General features: G+C 35.9%; 2 protein-coding genes across 2 annotated transcripts in view; one reads left to right on the top strand and one right to left on the bottom strand.

The window, feature by feature from the left end:
• Positions 1-3453, bottom strand: part of LOC306857585 (rho GTPase-activating protein SYDE1-like) — a 28947-nt gene extending 25494 nt beyond the window's left edge. Inside the window, exon 1 of the mRNA XM_079397592.1 lies at positions 3228-3453. Coding sequence (XP_079253718.1) covers positions 3228-3312 — 85 coding nt within the window. The 5' untranslated portion in view covers positions 3313-3453. The remainder of the gene's footprint in view (positions 1-3227) is intronic.
• A 979-nt stretch (positions 3454-4432) lies between these two features.
• On the top strand, positions 4433-16859 carry LOC306857547 (cytochrome P450 4F3-like). The gene is made up of 13 exons (XM_079397532.1): positions 4433-4478; positions 4642-4853; positions 6773-6917; positions 7700-7753; positions 8768-8895; positions 10030-10151; positions 10220-10508; positions 11010-11076; positions 11149-11278; positions 12801-12934; positions 13034-13098; positions 14375-14457; positions 16647-16859. The coding sequence occupies exons 2-13, from the start codon at positions 4653-4655 to the stop codon at positions 16819-16821; spliced, it is 1593 nt and encodes a 530-aa protein (XP_079253658.1). The 5' UTR covers positions 4433-4478; positions 4642-4652; the 3' UTR covers positions 16822-16859.
• Positions 16860-18679: the final 1820 nt, after the last annotated feature.

The following is an 18679-nucleotide window of genomic DNA, read 5'->3' as shown; positions in this document are numbered from 1 at the left end:
TACTGCTCAACAAACATTTCTGATTATTATTAATGTTGAACACAGTTGTGCTGCACAATATTTGTGTGGAAACTGTGATAAACTACCATTCAGAAGCTTGGGGTAAAATAATCAAGGATGCATTAAATTAATCAAAAGTGACAGTAAAGACATTTATAATGTTACAAAAGATTTCTGTTTCAAATAAATGCACTTTTTTTTTTACTTTCTCTTCATCAAATGCAAGTATATACTTATTTAAAATAGAAAAAATATTTCACAATACCATTGTTTTTTCATTTTAAAAAATTCAGTGGTAGTGTATGTGCACAATTTACTTTAGTTAGGGAATCATATCATGGTGTTTCTGTCAATGCAGAGCATTTAAAATCACTCACTTTTGAGGGTTCATTTGAGTTAGGATGCTGCCTTAGAAGGGAGCTGCCTATGTAGACAGTAATGCATGCCACTCTTGTTCTCAGCCTCTTATCAATATTTCTTGTTCTCATTCCTCACATCGTGTCACAATGACTGCATGATGACCCACACACACACACTCACACACACTCACACACACACACACACACTCACACACTCACACACACACACACACACACACCAAAGCTCTAACACAAGCCAGCCAGCAAACTCCTTTCCCTATTTTAGACATAACAGGCAGCAGGGAAAGAGAAAGAGAGACAGAAACAGGAAGACAAAACCATTGAAAGTTGTCAAACTTCATTTCTGCTTTTCATGAGTCTCGAGTCTTTACAGGTATAAAGCATCCAAAAATGAAACATTCTGTCATCATTTCACAAACACTTTGACCTTTTCTCTTCAGAGAAACACTAACATACTTAACAGAATGATGCTGCTGCTCTTTTCCAAAGTATACATGCCTATAAATTCTCCAAAATACCACTATAAAAAAATACAGTTTAGTCCCATTACAGTCTTAAAACTAAAGGTGCTTCACGGGTTCTTCACAGCGATGCCATAGAAGAACCATTTTTAGTTCCACAAAGAACCATTCAGTCAAAGAACCATCTCTTTCTTACCTTTTTATAATCTGAAGAAACTTCTTTCGCCACAAAGAAGCTTTTGTGTTTTTTTTTTTATTGTGTTAATAAGCCTCGTCTATCACTGTGTGAGAAGAGAGCAGCATGAACATTCAACTAAACGTCATCTTTTGTGTTCCGACAAAGAAAATCAAATATATTTGACTACATGAGAGTGAAAAATCGACAGAACTGTACATTTTTGGGTGAACTATTTCTCTGTTCATTTATGAATCAGAATCAGCCGTCATCATTACTCGTGCATCGGCGCTGATAAAGTCCAAACACTCTCTCATTTCACTCCTGAGACTATACTGAGATGATCTCATCATGCAAACATGAACTCATGCTGAATAATCATAATAATCATCTAACCTGTCAACTCTGTTTACGGATTTCATCCCGCTTTAGTTTATTTCAAATGCAAACATATGAGTTATCATGCAAATAATACCACACTACATAAACATGCTACTAATTACAGTACTGTGTTTGCATCACTGTACTACGGTATCACAGTAAAGAGCGGTCTTTGAGAGCACTGAGTAAATAAAAGCAGGCTAAACCAACACACAGTCACTTGGAGTTTGTATGTAATGTTTGTTAGAGTCTACAAATTAATACACAAGAGATTCCCTCTAAACGCTGTTATTCACGAGGGTATAGAAATCAGTGAAAGTCTAGCAGACTGTGTGGGTGGACGATATAATCATGTATTAACCCTATAAAGCCTGCTGTATCATATTTCACACATATGTGTCCCTGCAGCACAAAAGCAGTCATGAGTAGCACAGGTATATCTGTAGCAATAGACAACAATACATTGTATGGATCAAAATTATACATTTCTCTTTTATGACAAAAATCATTAGGATATTAAGATCATGTTCCATGAAGATATTTTGTAAATTTCCTACCATAAATATATCAAAACTTCATTTTTGATTAGTAATATGCATTGCTAAGAACTTCATTTGAACAACTTTAAAGGAGATTTTCTCAATATTTAGATTTTTTTGCTCCCTCCAGATTTTCAGTTGTATCTCAGCCAAATATTGTCCTATCATAACAAACCATACATCAATGGAAATAATATCTATTCAGCTTTACAAAAATTGACCCGTATGGCTGGTTTTGTGGTCCAGGGTCACATATGTACTTAAAAAAGCTAACTTTTTTTATATATATTTTGTCTAAAGACTCAATAAACTGATTTATTTGAAGAAATGAGACTATTATTTTCTCTGTAGGGCTTCACAGGGATAATTGCCTGCCTCACCAGAGGATGAACAGTGATGCTGTGCGTGTAACACAGAATGATGCAGAGCTGCTCTCCTCTCTAATGAACACATTATGTAACGACTCACAATGGTTTTCTCAAGATCCAGCAGCGTTAGTCACCCGCTGTCCGCCGTTCCATCAAAATAACCTCATCATGAGAAAGAAGCATTAAAGCTGCCTTATACTAAAGCACTGAGTCTCTCTGTGAGATATACAGCATGAGCATTTCTACAGAATAAACTCATCTATTAAACTAGCGCTCAGAAGTTTGGACACTTATCTTAAAAAACATTTGATGTAAAGGCAAAAAAAAAAATAGCTTAAATTTTATTATTTAGAATAGGAGCAAATAGTGAAGAAGTATTATGATGAAAACTAAAATAACTAATATATATACTGTATATATATATTTATTTATAGATAGATAGGATGGATTGTTTATGGTTAAATTGGATCAGATAATGAAGGAGAAACATCACCATCTGCTCCAATTTACTAAAAAAAAAAAAAATATTTGATAAAATAATATTTCCTCCTTTTCTAGTTTTTAAAATCATCTTAATAAGTTGATGATGCATGTCCAGAGCTGGAACTGTATTATTTATGTAACATAAATCTATTATGAATACGTTTTTACGACATCACAATTATTCTAACAGTCGTCTAACTTCTGACTGGCAGATATAAGTAAAAAATATATAATAACAGCCGAACTATAGGAAGCATATATTATAAGTGCAGTATTTTTTTTTTTAACTATCAAACTTATTTGAGAGTAAATTCCAGTAACAGATCTACAGCATTGTTGTCAGCTCTAAGCTGTTTCAGTATTTTAGCTTCATCTGTATGCTGCTATAACATTAATAAAGCTATATTTCAATGATTGTGTTTGAGGGTCTGGGCTCTCACCTGTGAGTTTGGGGTCCGTCTTGCGGCGGAATCGCTCTTTTGCCCGGAGTTTGGAGAAGGTTCGTCTGAGCAGCGGCTCCGCCATCACTGAAGCGCCTCATTCGCCTCGCGATCTCCGCCGAAACTCACGGAAAAGCGCGGAGACCGAGCAGAAGAACGGAGCTGCGCGGATCATGATGCAGCGACACAGGAAACACATTCCACACATTCCACTGCTGGGAGACGTGCACGCGCGCCGCGAGGCATCATGGGAAGTGTAGTTCACAGTCTACGGACATAGACATATTAAATATGTAAATAAGTATGTCTATGTATACGGACAGACTCACAGATGATTACTGCAAATATAAAAATACTGCAATTCGACTCGAACATATGGAAGCCCGTTTCCGCCACTGAATAAAAACAATAAAAATGGTAATTGTGACTTTTTAATCTCACAATTCTGACTTTTTTTTCTCACAACAGTGCATTTACATCCCACAATTGCCTGATATAAACTTGCAATTCGGACTATTTTTCTCAGAATCGTGTGTTATCTCGCAATTGAGAGTTATTAAGCTAGAATTGTGAGATATAAACTCGCTATTCTAAAAACGCATCGGTCTTATTTTTCTCCTTTTAACTGGACTTTATAACTCGCAATTCTGAGAAAAATAGTTGCAAGTTTATATCAGGCAATTGTGGGATGTAAACTTTATATCCCGCAACTCTGACTTTATATCTCCTAATTCTGAGTTTATATCTCACAATTGCGAGAAAAAAAGTCAGAATTGTGAGATAATATAGAATAAATCAGACAGACAGAATATATCAATATCATTATTATTATACAGCAGCGCTATCTACCGGTGTGAATTATGTAAATGTGTGAATTATATGTAAAAGTGTGTTCAACACAAACATGTATTCGACATACTGTAACAAACTACTTTCACTGCATGCACATTCGAGTTAGTTTCCCTGATTCAAATACAAATATACTATATTTTATAAATTATTATTATGAATATTAACATTTAAAACTTCGATCTAAGCACCTTCTGTGGTGTAATGTGATGAACCAAATAATTTTTCATTAACCTTCAGAGATGTGCATGAATCATATCAGACTTCATTAATCATATATGACACGATGCATCAGGACCCGGAACTGCCAAACCCTTCAGAAGCAGCTCATCATAAAGTTCTGATTCATGTGACATTGAGCGCACAGAAGTGTTTATAGGGGAATAACGTGTATTTAAAAGCGTGAGTGCGTTTATAGCATTTATAAGTATTTATATTGTATATTATGTGTAGGCTATTATACGCGCATTAATGTGCTCGATTTTAATTTCATTTTTGATTGGCGCGTGACGCTTTAATTCCGGCGATTATTAATGTTGGAGACTAAAGAGGTTTATCTCCGCAGGTTTTTGGTGAATGATGATGATGATGATGATGATGATGATGATGGTGGGTCTGATCGGGTTTCTCTCCGGTGGTTCGGTGTTTGGGGTCCTCGCGCTCTCCGCCGCTGCGCTCCTGTGCGCGTTGGCGACGCGTCTCGCTCTCAAACGTCGCGCGCTGCGATGCTTCAATCAGCCTCCGCAGAGAAACTGGATCATGGGACACATGGGACTAGTGAGTTTACCTGACACGATCAAAACTATAGAAACCATCACAGGAATTATAATGCTTTTCCTGTAGTGTGTTTTGGGACACGTTCCATTAGGATTTAGTGGTTTTAACAAGCGACCAATTACCAGCAGAGACTCACAGGCACCATTAAAGTTTCCATTAAAACCAGTACAATTCCCATTGTAACCAGTACAACCATTACAAATTCTCTGATGGTTTCTATGTTTTCTCGATAGATAGATAGATAGATAGATAGATAGATAGATAGATAGATAGACTAAATTTATTCAGACACCTTCAACATTTCTCACATTATATCACACTTTATTCGCTATAGTTTAGAAAATGGTAATACAATATGAGAAGTGCTCAGAGTTAAACTGTCAGAACAAATTAATCTTGATAATGAGATAACTTTGATAGAAGGAATGTAATGCATTGGGTTGAATAGATGTCAGCTGTTAAATTTAAGAACATTTACTTTAGGTTATGAAAAGGTTATTTTTGAAAGGTCCGGTTTCTAAATGTTTTAAAATGTTCTTTTTTTCTCTTGATTATAAGATGCAGTGTTCCCGTAACATTCGGATAATCAAGAGAAAAAAAAACATTTTAAAACATTTAGAAACCGGACGTTTCAAAAATAACCTTTTCATAACCTGTTAGTTGGGAAAATACCATGGTACAACTATAGTACCTTTTTTTCTACAACAAATCTCTAATGTTTGAGGGTTTTCAGAGGCATATTGTGCATTGCAGTGACATACTCTCTATCTATCTCTAATCTACTGTATTTTTGACCTACCAGCAGAGGAAATGTTATTTCTCAAGTGGCTATGAACAACAGGGAACATGTTGTTAAAAAGAGGAATGAAGGTCAAAAACTGTTGCATTGCTTTGCATTTTCACAAGAACATGTGCAGTGAGCAACATCATGCATTTGGCAGGCAAAGCAGGAAAACGGGTTCTTATGAAATTGTAACCTGTTCCAATTAAATTCATCAGCTGAAATACTCTCAAGTGAATATACAGGAACTAGATATTTACTGCACTGCTCTGCAAAAGATCACTGTCTAGAGTCTTTGGTTTGATCTGATCCGTTTGCTTTCGGTCTGAGCTGCTATTGAGAGGAGTTTTTCAGAACTGCTTTCCTCATGGGTGATAGTTCAGCATTGTTGACCAAGCATCTTATTTGCATGTTTTATGATGTTTATGCACATTATGCACACTACCAGGATACTAATATTCCTGTAATATTTAATACATATGCTGCATTTGGTACACTGGAAAATATTATACTAAATTTCTTAAGGTAAGTGGTTGCAAACAATTTATTTTAGCTACATTTAAAAAGAAATAAAAACATGCTGAATGTTAGTCAACTCAATTTGTTTATTTAAATGTAGCTAAAATAAATGGATTGCAACCAATTTATTAAATTCAGTGATTTTTTTTTTTTAATTTTATGCAAACTTTATGTATGCATGCAATAACAAACATGTCAGAATGTGCAATACTGCAATTCGACTTCCATTTCCAGCGTGACGAGTGAACAGAAATAGGCCTAATATACACAATTTTTCCTCATTCTTAATTAGTAATTGCCAAAACCGAAGACACACATGTAGATTAATAATGGAAAAACAAACATTTAAACTGAATGCTATAATGCTCATGTGACACCTGCTCACCTGATAGATGGATATAGTATATAGTGTGCAGTATGCAGTGAACATCTGGACAGTTTTTGTGTTTTTTAGTGTAAACTTCAAAGTCAGAGAGGCTTTAATGTCGTTTTTTTCAGTCCTGCAGTAGCAGATCATAAAACACTTCACATGGTGTTAAAGCCACAGGAGCCGTAATTATAACGCCTGTGCTTTCAGCGAGAGATTTTCCTCAACTGAACGAGCTGCTGTGTGTTTCAGATGGGCCATAATGAAGAGGGACTGCAGGCCGTTGATGATCTGATCAAGAGGTACGTTCACTCCTGTGCCTGGTATCTGGGTCCGTTTTACGATATGGTCCGGCTTTTCCACCCAGACTACATCAAATCCCTTCTGACAGCCTCAGGTAAGAAACACACATAACCATAAAGCATGCACACTAACAGATGCTTTCTCATCAAGACTAGGATGAGTTTGTTTCTTCATCAGATTTGGAGAAATCTCTCAGCACTGAATGCTTTGCAGTGAATGGGTGCCGTCAGAATGAGAGTCCAAACAGCTGATAAAAACATCACAATAATCCACACCACTCCAGTCCATCAGTTAACATCTGGAGAAGACAAAAGCTGAAATAAATCCAGCATTAAGATGTTTTTAACTAAAATACGAGTCTATAATCCATAATAACGCTTCCTCCAGTGAAAAACTCCATCTCTTGTTGTCTCTCTTACATCAAAATCCAGCCACATATTTGTTTAGAGCCGTTTTGTCTTGTAAACGCTGCTTGATTTCTCTCCTGAGTCAGACCAGAACACTTTCACTCTAAAATCTGATGAAGAAACAAACGGAGAGCATTTTTAGCAAATGTTCATATTTAGGTGAACTACTCCTTTAAATACAGCCCATAACAACCAAATACAATGAACACCAAGGCTCTGTTTCCAAACCTACTGAGTGTAACTGAAATAAGCGAAATATCCCCAGAAGTTCATCTGAGTGTCTGTCTGAAGGTTGAGGCGAGTGTTTCCGCTGCGAGGATCACATGAATTATTGCAGCGGTCGCTGTTTAATGTTCCAGAGATTCCAAACGTTTGTTAAAGAATAACACATGACTAGTGTGTAAATGATCATGGGTGATATGAATTAAGTATTGTAATAACATTAAACTCTTTATATTTGTTCTGGCAGCAAACATTACTTTCAAAGACAAGATCTTCTATGGGTTTATGAAACCTTGGTTGGGTAAGTGATGTCTAAACTCTCTGTGCTCAACAGTATGCAAGAAGAATTACACTGTTTCAAAGTTTGGGGTCAGTAACTATTTGTTTTGAAAGAAATTAATACTTTTATTCATCAAGGGCACATTAAATTGACCAAAAGTGACAGTAAAGACATGTATAATGTTAGATTTCTATTTTTAATAAATGCTGTTCTTTTGAGCTTTCTATTCATCTGTGAATCCTGAAAAATAAAATGTATCACATTTTGCACAAAAATATTGTGCAGCACAACTGTTTTCAACATTGATAATAATCAGAAATGTTTGTTGATCAGTAAATCAGTATATTATTATGATTTCTGAAGATCATGTGACACTGAAGACTGGAGTAATGATGCTGGAAATACAGCTGCAGATCACAGGAATACATTATATTTTAACAGATATTCACATAGAAAACAGATATTTTACATTCTAATAATATTTCACTATTTTACAGTTTTTACTGTATTCTTTATCAAATAAATGCTGCCTTGGTGAGCAGAAGAGTTATAAAAAAATATATTTTTTAAATCTAACAAAACACAAAATTTGAATGATAGTGTACAAAATAATTATTTAATTATATAAAAGATAAAATTATAATATTTTTGCTATTAAATTAAATGCACAATATTATTAGAAACAAATACACACAACACATTAAAAATATTAAATGCACAACTGTAGCATTTGGACCAATCAGACACACAATTTTGCATTTGATTTAACAAATCAATTAGTTATTAGATTAACAAATAGTCACATACCCCCCCCCCCCACCCAATATTTGAGCAATATTTTAAATGCTAAAAGTGAATTAAACCATCACAACATATAAATATAATTCAGACAACTCAACTAATATTTTTACTGTATTTTTAATCCAATAAATGCAGAAGAAACTTCTTTCAAAACATGAAAAAATGTAACTGACCCTAAACCTTTAAACAGTATTAGTTCCTGTCTGTATGAAGCTGTTCCCGTGTGTTTTGCAGGTCATTGTCTTCTCCTGCAGAACGGTCAGGAATGGTCACGCCATCGGCGACTTCTGACTCCTGCGTTCCACTTCGACATCCTCAAAAAATATGTTTACATTTTTAATCAGTCCACCAACATCATGCATGTATGTCACACACTCACAAACATTTTAAATCTGCATTTATAACACCATTCATCTCTTGGTGCTTTTGTGCATGTGAGGCTGTTTTACTGGCAGAAATACTGCAGGGCTGCAGATATGAAATATAATCTACTGTGACGACAGAGCATTTCCTGATGTTTGTGTGCTTCGTGCAGTTTAACAGTTACAGTGTTTGTCAGAGCCGACCGCTGACCCACAATGAGCTTTATCGCATTTATCACATCAGATAAAACATTCAAGATACTCATCTGAAAAGAAGGAAGAATTACAGGGCGAATCTCACCAAACACTTCCAGGTCATGATTTCACTGCAAAATCAGAAGAAAACAAGAAATTAAATTCTGCATAACGTTAACGAAGCCTATTTTAGGACCCTTAAGACTGTGACCAGTATTATTTAGTGTCGCTAATATACTATTGTAGATTTTATTTTTAGTAGTTTTGGTACCTCAACAATTAAATTAAGAAAATAAAAAATGTTGCCATTTTGTTGTATTGTAAAGACATTTTGTTGTATATAGTTTATTCATTTTTAATTCAGTTTTAGTTATTTTAGTGCATAAAATTAAACAATTAAAATGAGAATTGTTGCAACTAGCTAAAGAAAATAGTTAACATTTATTTTATTTAAGTAACATTCTTTTAATGGTTGAAGTAGTTGAAGTTAACAAACCCTTGGCAACTAACTAAAAATCATTTATTTATATTTTCTAATTTTATTTCAGTTATCAAAAACGTTTTTTTAAGTCAACTATGATTATTATAACTATATATTATAACTAATTATAATTAATACACAAAACTGAGATTATTTTAATGTAAAATACCTCAAACTTTTCCCCCAAATTCCCAATACTGTATTTTATCATTCTTAAAATATGCTTCATGTTTTTTAAGTGAAATATTATTTATTATTTCCTTAGATTTTACAGTGAAATTGTGAGCTGGACATGTTTTTGTGCATGTTTATCTTTTGCAGAGTCATCACAATAGCATTTGTTTTCACACTGCCTTGCAAACGGAAGATGAATGTGTGTGTGTGTGTGTGTGTGTGTGAGGAGCTCTGCATGACCCGCGGTGTGTTCTGTGGTTGTGTGTGTTTGTTGTGGGCCTCAGGCTAAATGGCGCCGCCTGCTGGACGAGGGGAAGGTCAGTCTGGACATGTTTGAGCACATGAGCTCGATGACGCTGGACAGTCTGCTCAAATGCATCTTCAGCTGCGACAGTCTCTGTCAGGGGTGAGTGTGTCCGTACGTCACACACCAATACAAGAAAACTCACTTGTAAACTCACGTCTGTCTCTCAGGAAACCCAGCGGATACATCGCAGCTATTCTGGATCTGTCTAAGCTGGTGGTTCAGAGGCAGCATTATCTGCCGTATCACTGGGACTGGCTATACTGGCGCTCCGAACAGGGACGGTGCTTTCGCAAGGCCTGCGACATCGTGCACCAGTTCACGGCGGAAATCGTACAAGAACGCCGTGCCCAACTCGACCAGCAGGGGTCCGCAAAGAACCGCACGGAAAACCTGGAATACACAGGAGGATACAAGAAAAAAGACACGGATCTCATCGATTTACTGCTGCTGTCAAAAGTATGTTTTTTAAACAAACATGCATAAATTCATTAAGATTTGCTCTTCTGCTCACCAAGGCTGCATTTATTTGATCAAAAATACGGTAACACTTTATTTTAGGCTCTCTTAACTAGTTGCTAATTAGCATGCATATTACTAGAATATTAGCCATTATTAGTATACAATTGTGCAGCACAACTGTGTTCAACATTGATAATAATCAGAAATGTTTGTTGAGCAGTAAATCAGTATATTATTATGATTTCTGAAGATCATGTGACACTGAAGACTGGAGTAATGATGCTGAAAATACAGCTGCAGATCACAGAAATAAATTACAGTTTAACACATATTCACATAGAAAACAGCTGTTTTACATTAGAATAATATTTCGCAATTTCTACTGTATTTTTGATCAAATAAATGCAGCCTTGGTGAGCAGAAGAGACTTCTAAATTATAAATCTCGGCCAGCAGTGTATATATATCACAAACTGTCATGTATTTGATGTAATCTCAGGATGAGAACGGCGAGGGACTGACGAACGAGGAGATCCAGGCTCATGCTGATATGTTCATGTTTGCCGGTGAGTCTCGTGTTCATATTCACTGGTTCTGTGTGTGTTTGGATGATGAAGCATCACTGGTGTGTTCATCAGGTCACGACACCACCGCCAGCGCCCTCACCTGGATCTTCTACAACCTGGCCATGCATCAGGATCATCAGGAGCGCTGCCGAGCGGAAATCAGATCAGTGCTGCGCGACGGAGACGAAAACGACATCAGCTGGTCAGAGAAACTCACTCAGACACACACACTTTATACTGTATACTGCATACAGAAATAGCATGAGAAACAGTATGCATTATGCAACACGTTTGTATTCTACAATACGGTAACAGTAGTATGATACATTGTTGTCATCGGACATTGTGTTTAATTCAACTAGGTCAGGAATCAGCTACCAATTTAATAATTCAAACACAAAAAATGGAATTTAAAACTGTTTACTTAATGTTTTAAAATATGTGTCCCTGCAGCACAAAAGCAGTCATCAGTAACACAGGTATATTTGTAGCAATAGCCAACAATACATTGTATGGATCAAAATTATACATTTCTCTTTTATGACAAAAATCATTAGGATATTAAGATCATGTTCCATGAAGATATTTTGTACATTTCCTACCATAAATATAACATATGCATTGCTAAGAACTTCATTTGAACAACTTTAAAGGTGATTTTCTCAATATTTAGATTTTTTTGCTCCCTCAGATTCCAGATTTTCTAATAGTTGTATCTCAATATTGTCAAAAATATTGTATCAACAAATATTGTCCGATCATAACAAACCATACATCAATGGAAAGATCATTTATTCAGCTTTCAGATGATGCATGAATCTCAATTTCACTTAATTGAACCTTATGACTGGTTTTGTGCTCCAGTGTCACATATAACAAATTAGTAAATAATTTTTTTATTAATATATGAACACATAAAAAACTGTTTAGTAAATTCATGCTTTAAAATGTAGTTAAATAAAACCATAAAACAGCCAAATAATCATTTTTTAAAGCATCCAGTTATAATATGGTTTTGCATTTTTTTTTATACAGTTTTTTTATTTTAAAATGTAGATCAAATAAAACAATAAATAATGTTTAAACTGACAAATTAAAAAAACATATAAAACTGTTTAGTAAATTCATGTTTTAAAATGCAGTAAAATAAAATCATAAATTAGTCAAATACATAATCGTTTTTAAATGCACCGTGTTATAATCTCAGAAATAAATATGGTTATTTTTAATTTTTAATTTTTTTTTAAATGTAGTTTATATAAAACAATGAATGATTGCATAATTTTTAATCTGAAAAATATACATCTGTGTAGTAAAATCATATTTTAAATTGCAGTTAAATAAACCCATAAATTAGTCAAATAATAAATAGTTTTTAAATGCATCCACTTAAAATCTCAGAAAATAAATCAATAAATTAATAATAATTTTTAAATTGAAAAATAAATAGGCATACAGTATATCAAACAACAAAATAGTCAAATAAGATTTTTTTTAAATGCATCCAATTAAAATGTTTATTTTAAATTTTTAATAAAGTTGTTCTACATTTTGGCCTGTCTGACCAAATAATGAGTCAAGAGAGAAATGTTACAAATCAATTGAAATAAAGTCAAGCACATTGCACTGTGGGATACGGTGTTTGTGTATAGTGTCCTCTATTGTATACTGCACACTTTGGCAAGCGTAGCACATTATCTATGCATTATATGGACACTGTGCAGGGAGGATCTGAGTCAGCTGCCCTTCACCACCATGTGCATCAAAGAGAGTCTGAGACTTCACTCGCCCGTTCTGGCGCTCACCCGCTACTACTCACAGAACATGAAGACGCCTGGAGACCTCGTCATTCCACAGGGTCAGAGACACACACACACACACACACACACACACACACCGCTGAAGCACTGCATCATGGGGAATAACCGATGCTGAGGTTGCATTTGTGTGTCTGCAGGATGTCTCTGTTTGATCAGTATTTATGGTGTCCATCGAAATCCTGAAGTCTGGCCTGATCCTGAGGTCAGTCCACTCACTCACTAATCACACATTGCTATTGTGCTGTCATTAATATATTAGTATTATAATTACTGCTGTCAAACTATTAATCGCATCCAAAATAAAAGTTTGTTTACATAATATATGTGTGTACTGTATATTTATTATGTATATATAAATACACACACATACAGTATATGTTTTGAAAATATTTACATGTATATATTTATATTCATATAATTTATATTATATATAAATATATTTAATATATAAACGTAACATATTTTTCTTAAATATATACATGCATGTGTGTGTCTTTATATCTTCATAATAAATATACACAGTACACACACATATATTATGTAAACAAAAACTTTTGTTTTGGATTAATCGTTTGACAGCAGTAATTATAATATTTATTAATATTTTAAATTAGTTTTTATTTTTATATGTTCAGTCTTCATTTTCATTTTTAGTTTATTTTTAGTAATTGTGTTGTGTTTTTGTCATTTTTATTAATATCCATTTCTGTATTTCTGTTAAACAATACCAAAACAATAATTCAATAAATAATAACGTGTATTATTTTATTTATGTTTTTAATTATAATAATAAAAATTATAAATTAATGATTTTATTTCAAGGCACCATGTCTATTTATTTAGTTTAGTTTTTCATTCAGTATTTATATTTCAAGTAATTCAGTTTTCTTTAAATTAACACAAATGTGTTTTTTTAATAGTTTTAACGACACTGAACTGAGCTAATTGTTTAGAAGATATGGCCATTTTTTTATCTTCCTTTTAAAAGATAATGCATCTGTTTATTTAATCATGGCATGATTATATGGCTAGTTGCATTTCTGGGTTATTGGGTAACAAAAATGAAAACCATTAAATCACTTTTGTAAATTTAAGGCAACATTTCTCATTGAGTTTAAGTTAATGTACTAAATTAGCTAAAACTTCAATTGAAATAAATATTAATAAAAACTACATAGACACATAAAAAAAAACTAATAAAATGACAAACATAAAATTACCAAAATGTTAACTAAAATGATTGAAACAGAAAATAATAAAAATAATAATAATTCAAAATATCAATAAAAAATATAATAGTATCTCAGTGATACTAAAATAAACAGTTGCATTTTATAATTTGCTGTGTTGTGTTGCTGTCCATGCCCCGATCCAGACAGACCTGAGGTGTATTGTTGGCTGGTGACGCACTAATTGAGCAGCACAGCTCTGATCTGCAGTCAGTGAATGAGTTACTCCATGAGTTTTTCTCTGAGCAGGTTTACGACCCAACACGCTTCGACCCGGAGAACTCACACAGACGCTCGCCTCACGCCTTCATTCCCTTCTCAGCGGGACCCAGGTACACACACACACACACACACACTCACACACACACACACACACACACACACACACACACACTCACACACACAGTAAGTTACTGTAATTAAAATTAACAGTAGCAAACTGTACTGTTTTACAGTAAATTACTGTAAAAAAATCAAATGCATCAGTATACTACTGTAATTCATTCATTTCAATATAGATTTCATTTGATTTTATATTTTTTTATAATAGAATTCATTTTATATTTATCCTACATAGGTACTACTGGTATTCAATTAAAACGTTTAGAACATTGCATGTATAACACAGTCTTTCAAGGCTGGAACAGTGCATCTTCATCATTTCTCCTGTCTTACGACGTTTAGAAGTGCATTATGTTGTATTTATCCTCACAAAGAATCTTTAGGCAACAGAAACATAATGGGGAAAAAAGACAAGCAGCCAAAGAATGCATAGCCATCTACAAAACCAACCCCGGTGCTGCCCCAAAACGTGGCCACCACCTTTGCTCACCATCCACTTTGTTAGTGACAGAAATGTCTTCTCTGAAAAACAAGAAGTAGAAATGACACACTTTTAAAAGGCAAAACCCATATAGAATACACAAACCTCTCAAAACCACAGTTGTTCTCTTACCATGAATTATCAGTCTCAGGGTATCTGGCCTGCTCATGTCTTTCTTGATGCTTCATTGCAGTTGCCTTGAAAACGCAAATGCAAAAAAAAAAAAAAATGCAGTAAATCTTAAATTCCATTAAAAACGATAACAAGCTTTTTCTAAAACTAGAAAGGCAGCTAGCCATAACACTAGCTTATCCTAGCTAACATACGATTTTTTTCCCTCAATAGGCTAATGGTCAACATTAACTAACACCTGAACAAAATTTCACATTAGTTAACCTAATGTTAATATAAGATAAGCGTTGCTCCATCCATCCATCCATCTTCTTCCGCTTATCCGGGGCCGGGTCGCGGGGGCAGCAGTCTAAGCAGAGATGCCCAGACTTCCCTCTCCCTAGACACTTCCTCCAGCTCTTCCGGGGGGACACCGAGGCGTTCCCAGGCCAGCCGGGAGACATAGTCTCTCCAGCATGTCCTAGGTCTTCCCCGGGGTCTCCTCCCAGTGGGACGCGCCCGGAACACCTTCCCAGGAAGGCGTCCAGGAGGCATCCGGAACAGATGCCCGAGCCACCTCAGCTGACCCCTCTCAATGTGAAGGAGCAGCGGCTCTACTCTGAGCTCCTCCCGAGTGACCGAGCTTCTCACCCTATCTCTAAGGGATCGCCCAGCCACCCTGCGGAGAAAGCTCATTTCAGCCGCCTGTATCCGGGATCTTGTCCTTTCGGTCATGACCCAAAGCTCATGACCATAGGTGAGAGTAGGAACGTAGATTGACCGGTAAATCGAGAGCTTCGCCTTGCGGCTCAGCTCTTTCTTCACCACGACAGACCGGTACATCGACCGCATTACTGCAGAAGATGCACCGATCCGTCTGTCAATCTCCCGTTCCATCCTTCCCTCACTCGTGAACAAAACCCCAAGATACTTAAACTCCTCCACTTGAGGCAGGAACTCTCCACCAACCTGAAGTGGGCAAACCACCCTTTTCCGACGTTGCTCGTTAAAAATAATTTGAATTCAATATACAATATAGAGATCAGTGTATAGAACCCATTATAATCCGTGATACTATCTACAGTGGATGCGGACTGTAAACTCATGCCTCGGTATGTTTATGAAGTACGTAGTACTCCAAGCGCTCGCACTATTCATGACACCAAGGACAGAAGTACTGTATTTGCCAATCATTACAAGCGATGTAACACATCCAGTGTGTAGTCAGTCCCAAGCTGTTGCGGCGTTGTAGACACGGTGCAGGGCAAATCTTGTCAATCCAAATGTAAGAAATTAGGAAAATAAAACAACCTCAATAGAATGACGCCAAAGAGGCCGTTACAGCAAATACAGTAGTATACAGTAATTTAAAAAAATACAGTAAGTCTCTGTATGTGGGATTTGACTTCACAGAAAATTCCCATGATGCAAAGGGTATTACAGTTACTTACTGTAAAGGGAATTTGCAGTATTATACTGGGTGATATACAGTAAATAACTGTAGAAATTACAGAAATGTCTAACAGCACACACACTCATAAACACACACACCCCTATACCTCCATATATGATCCTGTGGTCCTCCAGGAACTGCATCGGGCAGAACTTCGCTATGGCAGAGATCAAGGTGGTGGTGGCTCGGACTCTGTCACAGTTCCGGATCCTGCCGGGCCCCAGACCGGTGCGCCGTCTCTATCAGCTGGTGCTGAGAGCCGAGGGAGGCCTGCTGTTAAACGTCGAGACGCTCGATCAATCCCAGTGACCAGCACTGAAACATCTCACTGTTTAATGCTTACTGTGAATTATATTTCTGTAATTTAATATCATTTCAAAAATGTGATGTGTGCAATGCTGCACTGGTGAATCACAAACAAATGGACTGTTTTGTAACAGTTTCAAAGCGATATATTGCTCTGAATATACTGCATATACGAATGATGCTTTGATACAACAGAAAATTGGTGTTGCTTTTATATTAATGTAATTGATATATATACATATATATATATATATATATATAAACACCAACTCTTGTTTGTGTTGTTTTTTTCTTGAACAAAATTCATATAAATATTTGGCACAGCATTGGTTCAAAGTGTAAAGCAGCAGCATTGTGTAGCCTGCTATAAACATGCATGATATTATTGGTGTGTGGATACTATGGAGGCCGTTTCTGCCATTAAATACAAAATTTAAAAAATGTAATTGCAACTTCTTCTCTTTTTTTCTCAGAATTGTGTGATATAAACTTGCCAATTCTGAGAAATAAAGTCACAATTCTGAGAAATGACTTTAGAGTCAGAATTGCGAGATACAAAGTTGCAATGACTTTTTTTTAATTCAGTTGCTAAAACAGGCTCCCATAGAATACAGTGAATCTTCTGGCACCCACCCATTCCATACAACCCAAAACAAGGAAGTCACATGCTCATCTTTAAACTGAAACTAAACAGACTTTGTGAAATGGCGGAGGCTGCTCTCGCGCTCTGCTGTCCAGTCTGTCTGGATGTTCCCAGGAATCCCGTGACCATTCCCTGTGGACACAGTTATTGTATGAGTTGTATCACAGGCTGCTGGGATCAGGAGGATGAGAAGAGAGTCTACAGCTGCCCTCAGTGCAGACAGACCTTCAGTCCAAGACCTGCTCTCATGGTGAAAAAACACCATGCTAGCGGATCTGGCAGAGAAACTAAGGATCGAGGTGCCCGAGGCCTCTCTCTGTTACGCTGAGCTCGATGATGTGCCGTGTGATGTCCGCACAGGGAGAAAATACAAAGCTGTGAAATCTTGCTTGGTGTGTGTGGTGTCCTTTTGCGAGCTCCACCTGAAGCCTCAGCGTGTGTCTTCAGCATATGAGGGCCATAAATTAGTTACGGCTTCTCATAAGATCAAGAAGATGATTTGTTCTACTCATAAGAAGCCGCTGGAGGTTTACTGTCAGACAGATAAACCCTAAACTTAACAGTGCGATAATACAAATACAGTAATTAATTGTTGTGACAAAAATTACGCAATGGCAGATGACTACATGAATACGATACAGATTGTTTCAAAGCAGCGTCGCTGTAATAAAACAGGAAAATAAGAGAATCAGTGATGCAAACTTCAAATATGAGACGACCCCACATTTCTGAGTGATAGTTCACCCAAAAATGAAAAATCCGTCATTAGTTATTCATCTTCATGTCATTCCAAACTTGGCTGTAGCCCGGGTTTGAAAACGAATGAGGTCTGGGGTGGGGTTAAGAATTGTGCTATAATAGCCCCTACAAATACAACTCATTATATACACCAACACTTTAAAAGAGACAGAGAGGTAGATGTCTGTGAAAGATGTTTTCTCTGTTTTGGAGGGATGAACATTGTTAAGTTGTACCATATTTATTGCATCAAAAATAGTTAATATTTTACTATAGGTTAGGGGGGGATAATTTCATCAGTATTTTATTAATCATGCAACAATACGTACATTTTACTGTTATAGTTTTCATTAATAATCATTGCTATATAGATTATAACACACACTCGTGTACACACTATCACACACTCGAGTACACACTAACACACACTCGAGTACACACTAACAGACACTCGTGTACACACTAACAGACACTCGTGTA

This window comes from Barbus barbus, assembly GCF_936440315.1.
Source record: "Barbus barbus genome assembly, chromosome: 38".
In the NCBI taxonomy this organism is placed as follows: domain Eukaryota; kingdom Metazoa; phylum Chordata; class Actinopteri; order Cypriniformes; family Cyprinidae; genus Barbus; species Barbus barbus.
Note: the sequence above shows the minus strand (reverse complement) of the source record. Positions and strands in the feature narration are given on the sequence as shown.